Raw genomic sequence first — 22,558 nt, 5'->3', positions numbered from 1 at the left:
CTATTGGAAGTAGCAATCCTAACAGTCAATGTCGACCCTTTAACGAGCCTCATCACTGACGAGGGGCAGTACCCTGAAACACAGTGTCTGCAAATTGAGATTCTGGTTTGGCTATTATCCTAAGTCATGTGACAAGGCTCGTTAAAGGGTCGACATTGACTGTTAGGATTGCTACTTCCTATTAGGTAGCACTAGAGTTCTAGTCCTCTTCCTCTCTGAAGAGACAATTTGCAAAATGGTTGATAAAAATGATCATTCTATAATCCCAAGAAGTGGAATGCTATTTTGACAAGACAAGACTACAATGCCCAATCTTTGGTGTCACGTGTAGCTTCTTTCTCTTCAGAGTCTACAATTGAAGAAGGTGAGAGGAGATTGTGTGAAGAGCAGAGACCTTTGCTTGATTGACATCTCGGTCCAACGTGTATCCGCCTCATTGTTTGGGGGTGCCGGCCCTTGTTGCTTTGAGCAGTAGCAGACTGGGAACTGTTTGTGGTTTGGATTTTTTTTGGGGGGACGTTGTCCAGTCATGGCCCAGATCTATAATATAACGCTGGGAGCGTCACTCTGTCCGAAGCCTTTATAGACTGCGCCAGCGCAGTCTGGCCCCCACAGAGTGACGCTCCCAGGAGATCGCGGTATGCGTAAGCACTGAACGCATACCGCGATCTCCACCGGAGAGTCAGGGACCGTGGACGCGCCAGGAGGGAGGGTAAGTATATTCACCTGTCCTCCGTTCCAGCGCTGCGTGCGGCTCCGTCTCCCGGCTCCTCTGCTGTGACAGAGTCCAGTCACAGGCAGAGGAGCCGGAGTGTGTCTTCAAGAAAATGGCGCCGGAAAGCGCGGACTGCGCAGGCGCCGATTCCTGCTGCCGGAATCGGCGCCTGCGCAGTCCGCGCTTTCCGGCGCCATTTTCTTGAAGACACACCTGCAGTGGAGCCGGACGATAGGCGAGTATGGTATTTTTATTTTTTTTTTTATATATGGCAGCAGCATACGGGGGCATATAATACAATAGTGGCGCAGGATGGGAGCAGCGCATGACAGAACAGGCGCAGGATGGCAGCAGGATGGGAGCAGCACATGACAGAACGGGCGCAGGATGGCAGCAGCGCATGACAGAACGGGCGCAGGATGGGAGCAGCGCATGACAGAACGGGCGCAGGATGGCAGCAGCACATGACAGAACGGGTGCAGGATGGCAGCAGCACATGACAGAACGGGCGCAGGATGGCAGCAGCACATGACAGAACGGGCGCAGGATGGCAGCAGCACATGACAGAACGGGCGCAGGATGGCAGCAGCACATGACAGAACGGGCGCAGGATGGCAGCAGCACATGACAGAACGGGCGCAGGATGGCAGCAGCACATGACAGAACGGGCGCAGGATGGCAGCAGCACATGACAGAACGGGCGCAGGATGGCAGCAGGATGGGAGCAGCACATGACAGAACGGGCGCAGCATGGGAGCAGCACATGACAGAACGGGGCGCAGGATGGGAGCAGCACATGACAGAACGGGCGCAGCATGGGAGCAGCACATGACAGAACGGGGCGCAGGATGGGAGCAGCACATGACAGAACGGGGCGCAGCATGGGAGCAGCACATGACAGAACGGGCGCAGGATGGGAGCAGCGCATGACAGAACGGGGGCTCAGGATGGGAGCAGCACATGACAGAACGGGCGCAGGATGGGAGCAGCACATGACAGAACGGGCGCAGGATGGGAGCAGCACATGACAGAACGGGCGCAGGATGGGAGCAGCGCATGACAGAACGGGGGAGCAGGATGGGAGCAGCGCATGACAGAACGGGCGCAGGATGGGAGCAGCACATGACAGAACGGGCGCAGGATGGCAGCAGCACATGACAGAACGGGCGCAGGATGGCAGCAGCACATGACAGAACGGGCGCAGGATGGCAGCAGCACATGACAGAACGGGCGCAGGATGGCAGCAGGATGGGAGCAGCACATGACAGAACGGGGCGCAGGATGGCAGCAGGATGGGAGCAGCACATGACAGAACGGGCGCAGGATGGCAGCAGGATGGGAGCAGCACATGACAGAACGGGGCGCAGGATGGCAGCAGGATGGGAGCAGCACATGACAGAACGGGCGCAGGATGGCAGCAGGATGGGAGCAGCACATGACAGAACGGGGCGCAGGATGGGAGCAGCACATGACAGAACGGGCGCAGCATGGGAGCAGCACATGACAGAACGGGGCGCAGGATGGGAGCAGCACATGACAGAACGGGGCGCAGCATGGGAGCAGCACATGACAGAACGGGCGCAGGATGGGAGCAGCGCATGACAGAACGGGGGCTCAGGATGGGAGCAGCACATGACAGAACGGGCGCAGGATGGGAGCAGCACATGACAGAACGGGCGCAGGATGGGAGCAGCACATGACAGAACGGGCGCAGGATGGGAGCAGCGCATGACAGAACGGGGGAGCAGGATGGGAGCAGCGCATGACAGAACGGGCGCAGGATGGGAGCAGCACATGACAGAACGGGCGCAGGATGGCAGCAGCACATGACAGAACGGGCGCAGGATGGCAGCAGCACATGACAGAACAGGCGCAGGATGGCAGCAGCGCATGACAGAACGGGCGCAGGATGGCAGCAGAGCATGACAGAACGGGCGCAGGATGGCGGCAGCAGCACATGACAGAACAGGCGCAGGATGGCAGCAGCGCATGACAGAACGGGCGCAGGATGGCAGCAGAGCATGACAGAACGGGCGCAGGATGGCGGCAGCAGCACATGACAGAACGGGCGCAGGATGGCAGCAGCGCATGACAGAACGGGCGCAGGATGGCAGCAGCGCATGACAGAACGGGCGCAGGATGGCAGCAGGATGGGAGCAGCACATGACAGAACGGGCGCAGGATGGCAGCAGCACATGATGGAGACCATATACCAATATAAATGATCGCCACCCGGGCGTAGAACGGGTTCAATAGCTAGTAATCTCATAAGTCCATAAATCCACTTACAAAGGTTTGAAATTGCTTTTTTTCAGAGGTTTGTAGCAGAGCTTGTCTAAAGTGTGACAGCTTCAGTCCTCTGGCAAATCATGCCCCCACAGTCACCTGTCCTGAGGCCCATCCTGTATAGCACTTTTGGAGTTCTATATACTCGGTATGAGAAATATTTGGGATCTTCTTTGGGCTGTATTTATCAACAGCTTCCCTGGTGATTCTAAAATATCATCCCATTCCTCTGAAGCAATTTGTCCAATGTCCCACCAGGCTTTAACTACAGCCATAGAGTCTCCCAGGATGTTTAGTAAAAAGGAGATATACATGAGGGATACAAAGCCTTTAGTATTGTTTGTATTTACCTCCGAGTCCAACACCCCATTCAAGGAGATGAACAGATCGGAGATAGACTCCTGAGCTCCGACTGCGTGCCATATTTGTAGATATTTTAAGTCAGTTACACAAATTACAAGTCCATTATATATGCTCAAATGTGCAAAAATCCTCTCCCTTTCCATTCCCCAAAACCGCAGTTCCTTTAACCCCAGAGGTATTTTCGTTTTTGCGTTTAGTTTTTTGCTCCCTTTCTTCCCAGAGCCATAACTTATTTTTTGGACAAAATGACGATGGGAGGGCTTGTTTTTTTTTGCTGGACGAGTTGTACTTTTGAACGACACCATTGGTTTTAACATATCGTGTACTGGAAAACCGGAAAAAAATTCCTTGTGTGGTGAAATTGCAAATAAAGTGCAATCCCACAGTTTTTTGTTTTGATTTTCTACTACGTTCACCAAATGCTAAAACTGTCCTACCACTATGATTCTCCAGGTCATTACGAGTTCATAGACACCAAACATGTCTAGGTTCTTTTTTATCTAAGTAATGAAAAAAAAAAAAAAAACTTTCCAAACTTTGTACATAAAAAAAAAAAATTACACCATTTTCTGATACCTGTAGCGTCTCCAATTTTTGTGATCTGTGGTTGCGTGAGGGCTTATTTTTCGCGCTTCGAGCGGATGTTTTTAACCCCTTCATGACCCAGCCTATTTTGACCTTAACCCCTTTACCCCCAAGGGTGGTTTGCACGTTAATGACCGGGCCAATTTTTACAATTCTGACCACTGTCCCATTATGAGGTTATAACTCTGGAACGCTTCAATGGATCCTGGTGATTCTGACATTGTTTTCTCGTGACATATTGTACTTCATGACAATGGTAAAAATTATTTGATAGTACCTGCGTTTATTTGTGAAAAAAACGGAAATTTGGCGAAAATTATGAAAATTTCGCAATTTTCCAACTTTGAATTTTTATGCAATTAAATCACAGAGATATGTCACACAAAATACTTAATAAGTAACATTTCCCACATGTCTACTTTACATCAGCACAATTTTGGAACCAAAATTTTTTTTTGTTAGGGAGTTATAAGGGTTAAAAGTTGACCAGCAATTTCTCATTTCTACAACACCATTTTATTTTAGGGACCACATCTCATTTGAAGTCATTTTGAGGGGTCTATATGATAGAAAATACCCAAGTGTGACACCATTCTAAAAACTACACCCCTCAAGGTGCTCAAAACCATATTCAAGAAGTTTATTAACCCTTCTGGTGCTTCACAGGAATTTTTTGAATGTTTAAATAAAAATGAACATTTAACTTTTTTTCACAAAAAATGTAATTCAGCTCCAATTTGTTTTATTTTACCAAGGGTAACAGGAGAAAATGGACCCCAAACATTGTTGTACAATTTGTCCTGAGTATGCCAATACCCCACATGTGGGGGTAAACCACTGTTTGGGCGCATGGCAGAGCTCGGAAGCGAAGGAGTGCCATTTGACTTTTCAATGCAAAATTGACTGGAATTGAGATGGGACGCCATGTTTCGTTTGGAGAGCCCCTGATGTGGCTAAACATTGAAACCCCCCACAAGTGACACCATTTTGGAAAGTAGACCCCCTAAGGAACTTATCTAGAGGTGTGGTGAGCACTTTGACCCAACAAGTGCTTCACAGAAGTTTATAATGTAGAACCGTAAAAATAAAAAATCATATTTTTTCACAAAAATTATCTTTTTGCCCCCAATTTTTTATTTTCCCAAGGGTAAGAGAAGAAATTGGACCCCAAAAGTTGTTGTACAATTTGTCCTGAGTACGCGGATACCCCATATGTGGGGGTAAACCACTGTTTGGGTGGATGGGAGAGCTCGGAAGGGAAGGAGCGCCGTTTGACTTTTCAAAGCAAAATTGACAGGAATTGAGATGGGACGCCATGTTGCGTTTGAAGAGCCACTGATGTGCCTAAACATTGAAACCCCCCACAAATGACACCATTTTGGAAAGTAGACCCCCTAAGGAACTTATCTAGAGGTGTGGTGAGCACTTTGACCCACCAAGTGCTTCACAGAAGTTTATAATGCAGAGCCGTAAAAATAAAACAAAATTTTTTTCCCACAAAAATTATTTTTTTAGCCCCCAGTTTTGTATTTTCCCGAGGGTAAAAGGAGAAATTCGACCCCACAATTTGTTGTCCAATTTGTCCTGAGTGCGCTGATACCCCATATGTGGGGGGGAACCACTGTTTGGGCGCATGGGAGGGCTCGGAAGGGAAGGAGCTCCATTTGGAATGAGGACTTAGATGGAATGGTCTGCAGGTGTCACATTGCATTTGCAGAGCCCCTAATGTACCTAAACAGTAGAAACCTCCCACAAGTGACACCATTTTGGAAACTAGACCCCCTAAGGAACTCATCTAGATGTGTTGTGATAGCTTTGAACCCCCAAGTGTTTCACTACAGTTTGTAACGCAGAGCCGTGAAAATTAAAAAAAAAAATCTTTCCCCCCAAAATTATTTTTTAGCCCCCAGTTTTGTATTTTCCCGAGGGTAAGAGGAGAAATTCGACCCCAAAAGTTGTTGTCCAATTTGTCCTGAGTACGCCGATACCCCGTATGTTGGGGGAAACCAACGTTTGAGCGCATGGCAGAGCTCGGAAGAGAAGGAGCGCCATTTAGAATGCAGACTTAGATGGAATGGTCTGCAGACGTCACATTGCGTTTGCAGAACCCCTAATGTACCTAAACAGTAGAAACCCCCCACAAGTGACCCCATATTGGAAACTAGACCCCCCAGGGAACTAATCTAGATGTGTTGTGAGAACTTTGAACCCCCAAGTGTTTCACTACAGTTTATAACGCAGAGCCGTGAAAATAAAAAATCTTTTTTTTCCCACAAAAATTATTTTTTAGCCCCCAGTTTTGTATTTTCCCGAGGGTAACAGGAGAAATTGGACCCCAAAAGTTGTTGTCCAATTTGTCCTGAGTACGCTGATACCCCATATGTTGGGGTAAACCCCTGTTTGGGCACACGGGAGAGCTCGGAAGGGAAGAAGCACTGTTTTACTTTTTCAACGCAGAATTGGCTGGAATTGAGATCGGACGCCATGTCGCGTTTGGAGAGCCCCTGATGTGCCTAAACAGTGGAAACCCCCCAATTATAACTGAAACCCTAATCCAAACACATCCCTAACCCTAATCCCAACAGTAATCCTAACCACACCTCTAACCCAGACACACCCCTAACCCTAATCCCAACCCTATTCCCAACCGTAAATGTAATCTAAACCCTAACTGTAACTTTAGCCCCAACCCAAACTGTAGCCCTAGCCCTAACCCTAGCCCTAACCCTAATCCTAACCCTAGCCCTAACCCTAGCCCTAACCCTAACCCTAGCCCTAATGGGAAAATGGAAATAAATACATTTTTTTAATTTTTCCCTAACTAAGGGGGTGATGAAGGGGGGTTTGATTTACTTTTATAGCGGGTTTTTTAGCGGATTTTTATGATTGGCAGCCGTCACACACTGAAAGACGCTTTTTATTGCAAAAAATATTTTTTGCGTTACCACATTTTGAGAGCTATAATTTTTCTATATTCTGGTCCACAGAGTCATGTGAGGTCTTGGTTTTTGCGGGACGAGTTGATGTTTTTATTGGTAACATTTTCGGGCACGTGACATTTTTTGATCGCTTTTTATTCCGATTTTTGTGAGGCAGAATGACCAAAAACCAGCTATTCATGAATTTCTTTTGGGGGAGGCGTTTATACCGTTCCGCGTTTGGTAAAATTGATGAAGCCGTTTTATTCTTCGGGTCAGTACGATTACAGCGACACCTCATTTATATCATTTTTTTATGTTTTGGCGCTTTTATACGATAAAAACTATTTTATAGAAAAAATAATTATTTTTGCATCGCTTTATTCTCAGGACTATAACTTTTTTATTTTTTTGCTGATGATGCTGTATGGCGGCTCGTTTTTTGCGGGACAAGATGACGTTTTCAGCGGTACCATGGTTAGTTATATCTGTCTTTTTGATCGCGTGTTATTCCACTTTTTGTTCGGCGGTATGATAAAGCGTTTTTTGCCTCGTTTTTTTTTTTTTTCTTACGGTGTTTACTGAAGGGGTTAACTAGTGGGCCAGTTTTATAGGTCGGGCCGTTACGGACGCGGCGATACTAAATATGTGTACTTTTATTGTTTGTTTTTTTTTATTTAGATAAAGAAATGTATTTATGGGAATAATATTTTTATTTTTTTTTTCATTATTTTGGAATATTTTTTTTAATTTTTTTTTACACATTTGAAATTTTTTTTTTTTACTTTTTTACTTTGTCCCAGGGGGGGACATCACAGATCAGTGATCTGACAGTTTGCACAGCACTCTGTCAGATCACTGATCTGATAGGAGTGCAGGCTGCTTCACAGTGCCTGCTCTGAGCAGGCTCTGTGAAGCCACCTCCCTCCCTGCAGGACCCGGATCCGCGGCCATCTTGGATCCGGGGCTGGAGGGAGGTGAGACCCTCGCAGCAACGCGATCACATCGCGTTGCTGCGGGGGGCTCAGGGAAGCCCGCAGGGAGCCCCCTCCCTGCGCGGTCCTTCCCTGTACCGCCGGCACATCGCGATCATCTTTGATCGCGGTGTGCCGGGGGTTAATGTGCCGGGGGCGGTCCGTGACCGCTCCTGGCACATAGTGCCGGATGTCAGCTGCGATAAACAGCTGACACCCGGCCGCGATCGGCGGCACTCCCCCCGTGAGCGCTGCCGATCGCATATGACGTACTATTGCGTCCTTGGGAAGTAAAGCCCACCCCACATGGACGCAATAGTACGTCTAATGGCAGAAAGGGGTTAAAGACCTTGCCGTTTTTTGCAATTCTGACCAGTGTCCCTTTATGAGGTAATAACTCAGGAACGCTTCAACGGATCCTAGCGGTTCTGAGATTGTTTTTTCGTGACATATTGGGCTTCATGTTAGTGGTAAATTTAGGTCAATAAATTCTGGGTTATTTGTGATAAAAACGGAAATTTGGCGAAAATTTTGAAAATTTAGCAATTTTCACATTTTGAATTTTTATTCTGTTAAACCAGAGAGTTATGTGACACAAAATAGTTAATAAATAACATTTCCCACATGTATACTTTACATCAGCACAATTTTGGAAACAAAATTTTTTTTTGCTAGGAAGTTATAAGGGTTAAAATTTGACCAGCGATTTCTCATTTTTACAACGAAATTTACAAAACCATTTTTTTTAGGGACCACCTCACATTTGAAGTCAGTTTGAGGGGTCTATATGGCTGAAAATACCCAAAAGTGACACCATTCTAAAAAATGCACCCCTCAAGGTACTCAAAACCACATTCAAGAAGTTTATTAACCCTTCAGGTGCTTCACAGCAGCAGAAGCAACATGGAAGGAAAAAATGAACATTTAGCTTTTTAGTCACAAAAATCTTTTAGCAACAATTTTTTTATTTTCCCAATGGTAAAAGGATAAACTGAACCTCGAAAGTTGTTGTCCAATTTGTCCTGAGTACGCTGATACCTCATATGTGGGGGTAAACCACTGTTTGGGCGCACGGCAGGGCTTGGAAGGGAAGGAGCGCCATTTGACTTTTTGAATGAAAAATTGGCTCCACTCTTTAGCGGACACCATGTCACGTTTGGAGAGCACCCGTGTGCCTAAAAATTGGAGCTCCCCACAAGTGACCCCATTTTGGAAACTAGACCCCCCAAGGAACTTATCTAGATGCCCAGTGAGCACTTTAAACCCTCAGGTGCTTCACAAATTGATCTGTAAAAATGAAAAAGTACTTTTTTTTTTTTTTTTCACAAAAAAATTCTTTTCGCCTCAATTTTTTCATTTTCACATGGGCAATAGGATAAAATGGATCATAAAATTTGTTGGGCAATTTCTCCCGAGTACGCCGATACCTCATATGTGGGGGTAAACCACTGTTTGGGCACACGGCAGGGCTCGGAAGGGAAGGCGCGCCATTTGACTTTTTGAATGGAAAATTAGCTCCAATTGTTAGCGGACACCATGTCGCGTTTGGAGAGCCCCTGTGTGCCTAAACATTGGAGCTCCCCCACAAGTGACCCCATTTTGGAAACTAGACCCCCCAAGGAACTTATCTAGATGCATATTGAGCACTTTAAACCCCCAGGTGCTTCACAGAAGTTTATAACGCAGAGCCATGAAAATAAAAAATAATTTTTCTTTCCTCAAAAATGATTTTTTAGCCTGGAATTTCCTATTTTGCCAAGGGTAATAGGAGAAATTGGACCCCAAATGTTGTTGTCCAGTTTGTCCTGAGTACGCTGATACCCCATATGTGGGGGTAAACCACTGTTTGGGCGCACGGCAGAGCTCGGAAGGGAAGGCACGCCATTTGGCTTTTTAAATGGAAAATTAGCTCCAATCATTAGCGGACACCATGTCACGTTTGGAGAGCCCCTGTGTGCCTAAACATTGGAGATCCCCCAGAAATGACCCCATTTTGGAAACTAGACCCCGAAAGGAACTAATCTAGATGTGTGGTGAGGACATTGAACCCCCAAGTGCTTCACAGAAGTTTATAACGCAGAGCCATGAAAATAAAAAATAAAAATTATTTTCTCAAAAATGATCTTTTAGCCTGCAATTTTTTATTTTCCCAAGGGTATCAGGAGAAATTGGACCCCAAAAGTTGTTGTCCAGTTTCTCCTGAGTACGCTGATACCCCATGTGTGGAGGTAAACCACTGTTTGGGCACATGTCGGGGCTCAGAAGGGAAGTAGTGACTTTTGAAATGCAGACTGATGGAATGGTCTGCGGGCGTCACGTTGCGTTTGCAGAGCCCATGGTGTGCCTAAACAGTAGAAACCCCCCACAAGTGACCCCATTTTAGAAACTAGACCCCCAAAGGAACTTATCTAGATATGTGGTGAGCACTTTGAACCCCCAAGTGCTTCACAGACGTTTACAACGCAGAGCCGTGAAAATAAAAAATCATTTTTCTTTCCTCAAAAATGATGTTTTAGCAAGCAATTTTTTTTATTTTCACAAGGGTAAGAGGAGAAATTGGACCCCAGTAATTGTTGCGCAGTTTATCCTGAGTATGCTGGTACCCCATATGTGGGGGTAAACCACTGTTTGGGCACACGTCGGTGCTCGGAATTGAGGGAGCACCATTTGACTTTTTGAATACGAGATTGGCTGGAATCAATGGTGGCGCCATGTTGCGTTTGGAGACCCCTGATGTGCCTAAACAGTGGAAACCCCTCAATTCTACCTCCAACACTAACCCCAACACACCCCTAACTCTAATCCCAACTGTAGCCATAACCCTAATCACAACCCTAACCCCAACACACCCCTAACCACAACCCTAACCCCAACACACCCCTAACCACAACCCTAATTCCAACTGTAGCCATAACCCTAATCACAGCCCTAACCCTAACCCTAACCCCAACACACCCCTAACCCTAATCCCAACTGTAGCCATAACCCTAATCACAACCCTAATTCCAACCCTAACCCTAAGGCTATGTGCCCACGTTGCGGATTCGTGTGAGATTTTTCAGCATCATTTTTGAAAAATCCGCGGGTAAAAGGCACTGCGTTTTACCTGCGGATTTTCCGCGGATTTCCAGTGTTTTTTGTGCGGATTTCACCTGCGGATTCCAATTGAGGATCAGGTGTAAAACGCTGCGGAATCCGCACAAAGAATTGACATGCTGCGGAAAATACAACGCAGCGTTTCCGCACGGTATTTTCCGCACCATGGGCACAGCGGATTTGGTTTTCCATAGGTTTACATGGTACTGTAAACCTGATGGAACACTGCTGCGAATCCGCAGCGGCCAATCCGCTGCGGAGCCGCAGCCAAATCTGCACCGTGTGCACATAGCCTAATTCTAAAGGTATGTGCACACGCTGCGGAAAACGCTGCGGATCCGCAGCAGTTTCCCATGAGTTTACAGTTCAATGTAAAACTATGGGAAACAAAAATCGCTGTACACATGTATTACATTCCGCAGCATGTCACTTCTTTGTGCGGAATCCGCAGCGGTTTTACAACTGCTCCAATAGAAAAATCGCAGTTGTAAAACCGCAGTGAAATGCGCAGAAAAAAACGCGGTAAATCCGCCATAAATCCGCAGCGGTTTAGCACTACGGATTTATCAAATCCGCAGCGGAAAAATCCGCAGAGGATCAGAATACGTGTGCACATACCGAAACCCTAACCCTACCCCCACACCCTACCCCTATTCTAACATTAGTGGAAAAAAAACAATTCTTTATTTTTTTATTGTCCCTACCTATGGGGGTGACAAAAGGGAGGGGGGTCATTTATTATTTTTTTTATTTTGATCACTGAGATATAATCTATCTCAGTGATCAAAATGCACTTTGGAACGAATATAATATATATATATATATATATATTTTTTTTTTTTTTTTTTACTTTTGGCGACTTGAAGCAAACACAACCCGATCGGCTCTGCTACATGCAGGCGATGATCAGATCAGTCTCGAAATCACTCAGATGCCTAATAAACTTCTATGCTTACGTTCTTCGATCTCACTTTTTAGATTATCCAAATGCCGTTGCAAATTCAGTTCTAATTTTGTATACTCAGGATGTACCCATTAGGCTTAAGCTTCATACGCACTGCTGTTTTGTGAACGTATGTTGCTGTCTATATGCCCTTGGCTATTGCTTGGGTTTGTGGAACATGGTTCCTATTAACCCCGTTACTATTTTTGCATCGCTTTATTCTGTGGACTATAACTTTTGTATTTTTTCATTGATGACGCTGTATGGCGGCTCGTTTTTTGTGGGACAAGATGACGTTTTCAGCGGTACAATGGTTATTTATATCAGTCTTTTTGATCGCGTGTTATTCCACTTTGTTTGGCTTTACGATAAAGCGACTTTTTTTGCCTCTTTTTACGGTGATCACTGAAGGGGCAGTTTTATAGGTCGGGCGGTTACGGATGCGGCGATATTAAATATGGGTACTTTTATTGTTTGTTTTTTTAAATTTGTTTATTAATTGCAGAATAAATCATATAATACACACATTTGCATTCATGTCCATCATTATCCACTATAACAAAGTACAAATAATCAAATAATCACAATGCATCGTCACTTCAGGAATATTACAAAAGTAACAAATTGTGCATGTCAATCATTAACATCCTATAAATCTCCTATTATGTAACCTTAACTACATTAACTACTAACAGTACGCCGCCTTAAAAGAGAATTCCGCATAAATTTCACTCTGTAAGTGATGCCCCCAAAACCAAGAACCCTACTTCTTACATAGATATTATATTAGTGTAGACTATAAAGTGTAATGAAAGGATTTCCATCTACCCCATATTTTCTCAAATTTATTTGGACATCCTCTATTCTGATATAATGTTCGTTCATACGGGATAATTGAGCTTACTAAATCAACCCAAGCTCACTTTTATTGTTTTTTATTTAAAGAAATTTATTGGAACAATTTTTTTTTTTTTTTTTACACACAAACACACACACACACACACACACACACACACACGTGTAAATATATATATTTTTATTACCATACTTTGTCCCAGGGGGGACATGACTATATAGGGTCAGATCGCTGATCTGACACTTTGCAGTGCACTGTGACAGATCAGCGATCACACAGGCACTGCAGGGAGGCGTCCCGGCACCTGCTCTGAGCAGGCGCTTGGAAGCCTCCTCCCTGCAAGACCCGGAAGGCCTCCCGCGGCCATTTTGAATCCGGGCTTGCAGGGAGGAGGAGGTAAAAGACCCTCAGAGCAACGCGATCACATCGCGTTGGTTCGAGGGTCTCAGGGAAGCACGCAGGGAGCCCCCTCCCTGCGCGATGCTTCCCTATACCGCCGGAACACTGCGATCATCTTTGATCGCAGTGTGCCGGGGGTTAATGTGCCAGGAGTGATCCGTGACCGCTCCTGGCACATAGTGCCGGATGTCAGCTGCGATAGTCAGCTGACACCCGGTCCCGATTGGCCACACTCCCCCCGTGAGCGCGGCTGATCGGTGATGACGTACTATCCCGTCGGTGGTCATAAGGGCCCATAACACCTCGACGGGATAGTTCGTCCGATGTCAGAAAGGGGTTAAGGACTTCTGTATCTGGGTATCCATATTTAAAATGTATATGTTCTGAGACAATGGTGCACTAACCCCGACAAATAGCTATATTTAGTGTTGGAGTAGGGAACATATCTTTATATAAACAATTTTCTTTGATATTTCAGGAAAGTATTTGGTCAATGTAAGCCTGTTTTCATTCTACTGTAGCTAAAAATCACCTATTAACTCCTTCACGACCCTAGAGGGGGTTCTGTTTTATTGCTCCCCTTCCCAGATCCATAACTTTTTAAAACATTTTTTTATCAATATGGCCATATGAAGGCTTGTTTTTTGTGGGACAACTAGTACTTTTGAACACCTTTGGTTTTACCATATCATGTACTGGAAAACGGGGGGTGGGGGGTTTCAAAAGTGCTATGAAATTGCAAAAAGTACAATTCCACAATTGTGTTTTGGCTGTTTCTTTTTTATCATGTTCACCAAATGCTAAAACTGAGCTACCATTAGGATTTGCCAGGTAATTAGAAGTTCGTAGATACCAAACATGTATAGGTTTTATTTAAGTGGTTTAAAAAAAATCCAGTTGCAAAAAAATAAATAAATAAAAAATAGCCCCATATTCCGAGACCCATAGTATCTCCATTTTTCAGGATCTGGGGCTGGGTTAGGGCTTATTTTGTTGCACACTGAGCTGACATTGAGTTTATTGATATCATTTTGGGGTAGACTTTACTGCAAAGCTGTGGCAACAAAAAGGAAAAAAAAAATGTGACTTAATTTTTTTTTTTTTTAAAAACGAAGCCGACGCGAAACGCGCGTTGGGGCCGCGGCGATGACCCTTATACTCCTGTCCCATGGGTAAGAGACACTGAGCCCGATTTAAGATGATAATAGCCGCACTTGGCACGTAGGATCCCACTAGGGGAGGTAAACGGATAGAGTATTAGTCTTTGGGTTTATTTGGTGTCTTTCACCCTGACTTGATGCACTACTGGCACTTTATGAGCTTACAATTGACAGGGATTTATAGGGGTTGCCGTCTCGCAGTGACTTTTTTCAGTGCTGCCTTCTGGTTCCTTGTTCGAATATTATATGTCTGTTACAATTCATTAATGTTTTTTTGTATTTGGTATGTAATTTACGGTTTTACCAATAAAGATTTGTACTTATATTTTGGATTAATGGGACTTAGACTCCGTATGTTTCTCTGGTGTCTCTACGTATATAGAGAATATATAGTATGTACAGTATATAAAATTTCTCTCATATCCACACAGAATTTTTTATTATAAAAGCATATACAAATAGGGTGAGAGGGAAGTGAGCATTTTTCTTTGCCCAAAAATAGAAAATATTCTTATTTATGCATCTAGTGTGACAATAGCGTTGACTCAGTGTTCATATCAGAAATATGTAGGTTTCAAATTGTGTTGTATTGATAGTACATAATGTATTAATGTTTTCTTTCCAGTGTTTTGCTACGTTATGGAAACTGAAAATATAACGAACACATACATACATTTACACATACACACTAAGCGGATTTAAGAAATACTTGGGAGACATGAAATATCATATCATAGCCATTTAGCCCTCCTACTCATCTGAAGACCAGGAAGCTCGTTAGTGCAAAATACCAAATAAAAAAAGACCAAACATTTAAAAAAAACAAGCACCACAAGATATACTGTATATTACATGAATGTTTTAATCAACACCTTGAAAATATCAAATGATGGTGACCAGAACATACGATCTGTTCACATGGGCATCAGGGGAGAATGGCATGCTGGCAGAAATGATTCTCACCTGGCTCTGTCTGTCACAGGGATGGTGGACAGGGTACGGATAGAGGCATTCAAACTGTTCGGGTGGAAAGAGGATACAACGCTTGTATCCTTTAATCTGGGCAAAGAAGTTTTGCTGCTCGTCATAGTGCGCCGGTGTCACATTCCCTGCACAGAAACAGCAACATGAGTTTAGACACGTACACAGAAGACCGAAGCATCCCAACACTGTCACAGAAATGTGGAAAATGCTCTCACCGTGTACAGATGTAATACCTACATAGAGAGCTATGCTTTAATACAAAAGGTTTGTTAAAAATAAATAACCAATTCAAGACCAGCAATTTTATCTAGATGTTAACCAAACCGATTTCTGTAAATGTAGTTATTTAGAGATTAAAGCTATACACCACCAGCAATGTAATGTACAGGTATGCATCCACTTGTGGTTCTGTAATAACTAATGAATGATGGGAAAATCATGTAGAAAAGTCACCCACCCATCCATCAGCATCCAGTGTACTACAACTTGCAGCACATTTCTTCCCGTAATGTCTCCAACATCAATCTTATGATTAAAGATCCCAATGCATATTAAATTAAAGGGGTGGTCTGAAACTAATATTAATTTTCATCCTAATGTCTATTTTAAATATAATAGTTTTTCCAATATGGTGTAATTAAAAAGTCCCTACTCTTCCCCTCTCTAACAGCTTTATTTTTTATTATTTATTTTTTTAACTCATTTTGTTTTTGACAACACATCAATTGAGAATTCCCAGTGTGTGCTGCTAAACTCAGACAGGACGTCACAAGGGGGCAAAGGCTGTGGTCACTGCCACAGCCCATTTCCCATGAACTGAACATGCACCAGTCAATTCAGCAACCGCACTTTTTGTTGGTTCTAACAAAAAAAAGTGACGAGCCAGCAACAGAGCTCAGTCAGTGCACATCGTGTGGAGACAAAGAGCAGAGACAGTGTTCTCTCCTTACATTGCACACCGACAGTGCACTCTGTTGCAGGCTCGTCCCTTCTAATTCGAGCCGGCAAGGGAGCGCACTGTCACTGTGCAGATTAATATTGCACAGCAAGGAGGAAACTCTTACTGGGAATACGACGGAATTGGCAACTGATGCATGCCAAGTACAGCAGGGACTAAGCCCAGCCCCTGTAATGGATGTCACTGATTACGCTTTGTTTCAAGATCTGGACAGGCTGTGGCAGTGAGCGCTGCCTCTGCCCCCTGATGACATCCTGTTTGACAGCCCCAGTGCGTGCTGGGAAACAAAGCAGATTAGAGGGAAGGAGAGACTTTTTAATTAAAGGGAACCTGTCACCCAGTTTTTTCAGATTGAGATATAAATACTGTTAAATAGGGCCTGCGCTGTGCGTTACAATAGTGTATGTAGTGTACCCTGATTCCCCACCTATGCTGCAATATACATTACCAAAGTCGCCGTTTTCGCCTGTCAATCAGGCTGGTCAGGTCGGGTGGGCGTGTTCACAGCGCTGTTTCTTCCTCAGCTTTACGTTGGTGGCGTAGTGGTGTGCGCACGTTGAAGTGACTAATCCACTGTGGGCACGTGAACAAGCAGCTCGCGATCTGCGCTATCACCCCCTGTCATCGGTGGGGGCGGCCATCTTCCTGGGGCCGCGCGTGCGCAGATGGAGTGATCTGCTGCACGGGGCTTCAGGAAAATGGCCGCGGGATGCCGCGCGTGCTCACAAGAGATCGCGGCGGCCATTTTCCCAAAGCCGAGATGCAAACTCGGCTTTGGGAAAATGGCCGCCGCGATCTTTTGTGCGCACGCGCGGCATCCCGCGGCCATTTTCCTGAAGCCCCGTGCAGCAGATCACTCCATCTGCGCACGCGTGGCCCCAGGAAGATGGCCGCCCCCACCGATGACAGGGGGTGATAGCGCAGATCGCGCGCTGCTTGTTCACGTGCCCACAGTGGATTAGTCACTTTAACGTGCGCACACCACTACGCCACCAACGTAAAGCTGAGGAAGAAACAGCGCTGTGAACACGCCCACCCGACCTGACCAGCCTGATTGACAGGCGAAAACGGCGACTTTGGTAATGTATATCGCAGCATAGGTGGGGAATCAGGGTACACTACATACTATTGTAACGCACAGCGCAGGCCCTATTTAACAGTATTTATATCTCAATCTGAAAAAACGGGGTGACAGGTTCCCTTTAAACCATATTAGAAAAAGTTATTTTATTAAAAAGACATTTAGGATGAAAATCAATATTGGTTTTTGAACACTCATTTAAAAGCTATCCTTATTCACCAATACCCACAAGATCGACCATCCATTTAATGTGTATAGGGCCCACCGCGATTTTGACGATAAATATTTAAATAGCACCAACAAATGGTATTCTGAATAACAAATGCTAGGGAGGGGTTAAACACCTTTGGTTGAGATCGTTATTTGTGTATGTGTAACTTACAAAAATTAATACAAATTTACTGAATAAAAAAAAAAAATAGCACGAACAAATTGCATTTTGGTATAAAATTCAAAAATATCAGATTTTACAGAGTAACAACTCACAAATTCAAAGACTAGTGAGGGCCCTGCTCACAAGAGCTTACGATCTATGAGCACGCAGGAGTGACAAGGGTGCCTAATTGTATGGTCCAGCCATCATTGCAATAAATTAGGTATTCATGTAAAGCTGAATGAACCAGTCACCAGCCAATATCTGTATGTGCCCAGATATAAAGTACTACTTCGTGCATGGAGGGTGTGGGAACAGATGAAAACAAGGACCAGATTCGGAGGAGGGTTTAGATTAGTGAAGTGATGTTATAATGCCGGCATAAAGACATGAGAATTGAATCTACTGACACTGAGAATTACCTGGATTGTTTGGTTAGTTTATTCAGGTGATCAGGAGAGCGCAGTATCTGGTGCCCTAAAACAACATTCCCAATTCTTTTGTGGCTTTCCTATGTGTAGGGAAGTCAGGAGAAATAGTAACAGCTTGTTCAGCCAACAGCTTTGTAAGTTATATAACACCTAAAAAAGGATAGTTACGGTACTTCTAAGGAAGGAAAACAAGTATGTGAATGCATACCAGTTTCCTATCCATCCCTTATCTCATCAAGGTAAACACCATGTGTCAAATATTTGCCTATATAGCCTATGAAAAAAAGAAAGACTTCGACCAACCGGTAAGTATATCAAGTCACAAGATTTATTAGAGATGGTAACAAAAACATGAACCCACCCAGTGTAGAGAAATAGACAAAGGGCCAGAGAAAACTGAAACCCCTACGTATGGCTATATGCACTGCATTTTTAACAAGTTTTTATCTTTAAGAAATTGTGAAATGTTATACTTACTGTTTTTGGTCATGGTTATGCTTTTTCATAGGCTCTCTGCATGTGACCCATTTAAAGGACTTTTTGGACTATATTGGTGGAACATATCAGATATCTATAATGTTTATACGACATGCCATAAATATCTTAAGGCCACACTCACACTTTCAGTATTTGGTCAGCGAGTGGTTTTTGTAAGCCAAAACCAGGAAGGAACAGTCAAAGAAAAAGTATAATAGAAACCCATCACCACTGCATTTATCACCCACTCCTGGTTTTGGTTTCAAATACAGATGTAAAATACTGACCAAACACTGAACCTGTTAATGAGACCGAATACTCCAGGTCACAGAGATAGGACCCAAAGGTCTCTGGTATGGGCTCCTTCTCGCACGGCTTCGCGTGGAGATATGGCCCTACTGGATGGTTTTTTTAATATATTTTTTCAAAGGTTTAATAATCCCTCCTAGGGGCCTATTTTACTTTTGAGGGACAAACACGCCTTTTGGGGTACATTCACGGTGCACAGCTCCCAGCACATACACCACCAAACCTACATAGATGCCTTCATTTCACCCACTGTAGAGCACACTCAAGAGAAAAAAAAAAAGAGAAGTCCTCATTGCCTGTGATGGGATGGTACACTTTCTTATTTGTACTGAACAGTGTTCCATACAGAGGCATCACACAAAGTATGCCACATGCTATACCCAGTGTGTAATACACACGCACCGACACCGCTGAAAGCAGTGTGAGAAAGGGACCATTCTTTGAGAGAATTTTGGGCCCTACATCTAATCCGCACTGATCAGACATTTATTGTGTAGCGCATGGATGTTTTAAAAGCCCGAGAAGTTTTTAAAGCCCCTTTAAAACGTATGGAACTGACTTTGATAAGTTACAAAGCAGCCATTGATTTGTTTTCTAACTCCCCCCCCCCCCCATCCTTTAGAAATAAATACCCTTTAGGGCAGGGCTCCCCAACCTGTAGCTCGGGAGCCACATGTGGCTCGCGGCACCATGAAATGTGGCTTGCGACTGTCTGCCAGCTTGATGCACTAGGTCCATGTCTAGCAAACAGGTATAAAGAGCACATCTCAAAATGGTGAATTTTGTGAGTAGCCCTGCACAGAATTGCAGATCTGGATGCACATTTACTGGTCTTAGGGGTTTAGAGATGTTTTAGGTATGGTACGCTGGAGGTTTGTACTACCTGTTAGAATAGGTGCTCAAAGCTGGATGTGACAGTGTGTTGGGAGAATACCCCTGGATCTCAGTGTACTGCTCTGGAGTGATTTCTGGGGAAAAGCTTTGGTTATCATTATACCTGTAATGGGGGCTTTGGTTGACACTACTTTGAAGGAGGTGGGAGCTGGATGTGGCTCGCGACCCTCTCTCTAAGCTGAATGTGGCTCTCAAGGTCAGAAAGGTTGGGGACCACTGCTTTAGGGCATATACCTTGCATAGCTGTTCGCTGGACGAGTTTGCTTTGTTTCCCTCCTGACAGTCTTAAAAACAGGCAACCATGGCTTGTTCACTTGTTTTAAGACCGAAGAATGCTGGTGTGGGTACAAAGATTGGTCGTTTGGTACCCTTACATTACCTATTGACTGGTAGTCGGAGCCTCCATACACATGAGATGGTTGGACAACCCTGTGGATAATTCAGAGAATTTGCACATCTGTAAATCACTATTCAGAGAAAAGGAGAGGGGTCGTCCGGCCATTATCCTGGCCTAATGTGCCTTCATAGTACAGACTAACGTTTCTCATCCAGTAGCGTCCTGCGTTGGTTACAGTGGTAAGACATTGCCGGTATACGTGCTCTACTGTGTCAGACATGACTGGACTGACATCATACATTGCTTTAGACAATAAATAACTGGAGGCCGCACCCAGAGACATTCCACATCACATACATATCTAGTGCTATCCCAGGACAGTCTTTACCTTCCATGCCAATCAGCAGAAGGTTGGAGGTTAACTGGCCCCAGCCGTGTCTCGCCTGCTGTTTGTTAATCCAATTCCAGTTAAAACCCAAGAAATCCACCACAATTTTACGACCTACGGTGTCATTGAGAGTCTGCTGCAGATACAACCTGCAGGGAGGAAACAAACATACTGAAAAGACAGCTATTCAGAACATGTACCAGTTGTGTCATCTGAATTACCGTATGTCACTTGGAGACTTAAGACTTAGATGGAAACCCCTGATGTAAGTGCTCAGAGTAGAGCGCCAGATAAATGTGATCATAAATGTTACATAAAATGTTCCCAATAAAAGATTCAACTCTATCGACAAAAAAAAAAAAAAAAAACCAAGCCCCCACTCTGGTCCTTTATCTGTTAACGGAAATATAGGGGGCTTTATACTGGCAACAAAAAGGCTCTGGAAAAGCGAAATGGCCCATGCCCCCAAAAGGAAATATAGCAAATGCTGTGCGCCCACATCCAAATGCCCCCAGCCCTTCTGAGCCCCAGTGTGCATAAACCGCAGTTAGTGTCCACATGTTTGGCTTGTCTGCAGCAAATTTACAGGTGCATGAGCTGGGTAGAATGTATGGGAACCACAATGACAGTTCGCAATTTTCACTCAGCAACATTCACTGCTGCCTGTTTCTGGAAAACACCCATTGGGTCAAAATAGTCACTACACCTGTTAATTCCCAAAGGGGTATAATTTCCAAAATGGGGTCACTTGAGGGACATGCGGCCTGACGCGGGAAGGACAGAGCGCTATCGACAAATGGCACCCTTTCCCTCCAGAGTCTCACCATATGACTAAGAAGTGCTGTACAGCCACTTATGAGGTCTTTCTACATTCAGCACAAATTGTGGGACACATTTTGATGCCATTTTTACCCATTTCACAGTGGAAAAATGTAAAATCTGTGGCTAAAACAACATTTTGGTGGTAAAAAAAAAAAAAAATGTATCGCCCAATGGTATAAAATACTGTGACCCAACTGTGGTGTCAATATGATCACTGCACCCCTATATGAATTCCTTAAGAGGTATAGTCTGTAAAATGGGATCTCATGGGTGGTGGTGGGGTTTTCTGCTGTTCTAGCATGTGAGGATGTGAAATGGCAACCTCAAGCCAGTCCAGCAAAATGTGAACTCCAATATGGCGCTTATTCCCTTCTGGGGTTTATTTTCTCCTGCTATGCTTGTGAGAAAAAAAAATTGAGGGCTAAACACATTTTTGTGGGGAAAAATTTTTTTTTTTTTTTTAATTTTCACAACTATACATTATAAACTTCTGTGTAGCTGCTTTGGGTTCAAGGTGCTCAACACACATCTAGATACATTCCTTGGGGGGGGTCTAGCTTCCAAAATGGTGTCACTTGTGGGAGGGTTTCCACTGTTAAGGCACATCAGGGGCTCTCCAAACGAAACATGGCGTCCAATTATTCATTCACGTTTTACATTCAAGTCAAATTGCGCTCCTCCCCTTCCGAGCCCTACCGTGGTTTTGCTCCGACATATGGGGTATCTGTATGCTCAGGAGAAATTGCACAACAAATTTTAAGGGTATGTGCACACGATGCGGAAAACGCTGCGGATCCGCAGCAGCTTCCCATGAGTTTACATTACAATGTAAAACCTATGGGAAACCAAAAACGCTGTGCACATGCTGCGGAAAAAACGCGTGGAAACGCAGCGGTTTACATTCTGCAGCATGTCACTTCTTTCTGCGGATTCTACAGCGGTTGTACAACGGCTCCTATGAAAAACCGCAGTGAAAACCGCGGTAAACCTGCAGCAAAAACGCAGCGTTTTTGCCCTGCAGATTTATCAAATAGGCTGTGGAAAAATCCGCAGTGGACCAGAATACGTGTGCACATAGCCTAAAGGTCCAATTTTCCGGTTACCGTTGCAAAAAAAAAAAAAGGTGTCTAAAGTAACATTTTTGTGACAAAGGTTAAAAATATTCCTTCCACATTTCAAAAATCCATGTGAAGAACCTGAAGGGTTAAG

At 44.4% G+C, this 22,558-nt stretch overlaps 1 protein-coding gene across 1 annotated transcript in view; it reads right to left on the bottom strand.

The window, feature by feature from the left end:
* HIF1AN (hypoxia inducible factor 1 subunit alpha inhibitor) overlaps window positions 1–22,558 on the bottom strand; it is a 61,435-nt gene that overhangs the window by 10,032 nt on the left and 28,845 nt on the right. The window contains exons 3-4 of the mRNA XM_069753277.1: window positions 20,528–20,676; window positions 15,259–15,404 (exon numbers count right to left, since the gene is read on the bottom strand). Coding sequence (XP_069609378.1) covers window positions 15,259–15,404; window positions 20,528–20,676 — 295 coding nt within the window. The remainder of the gene's footprint in view (window positions 1–15,258; window positions 15,405–20,527; window positions 20,677–22,558) is intronic.

This window comes from Ranitomeya imitator, chromosome 2 (assembly GCF_032444005.1).
Source record: "Ranitomeya imitator isolate aRanImi1 chromosome 2, aRanImi1.pri, whole genome shotgun sequence".
Classification (NCBI taxonomy): domain Eukaryota; kingdom Metazoa; phylum Chordata; class Amphibia; order Anura; family Dendrobatidae; genus Ranitomeya; species Ranitomeya imitator.
The sequence above is the reverse complement of the archived record's forward strand: the minus strand, read 5'-3'. Positions and strand labels throughout refer to the sequence as shown.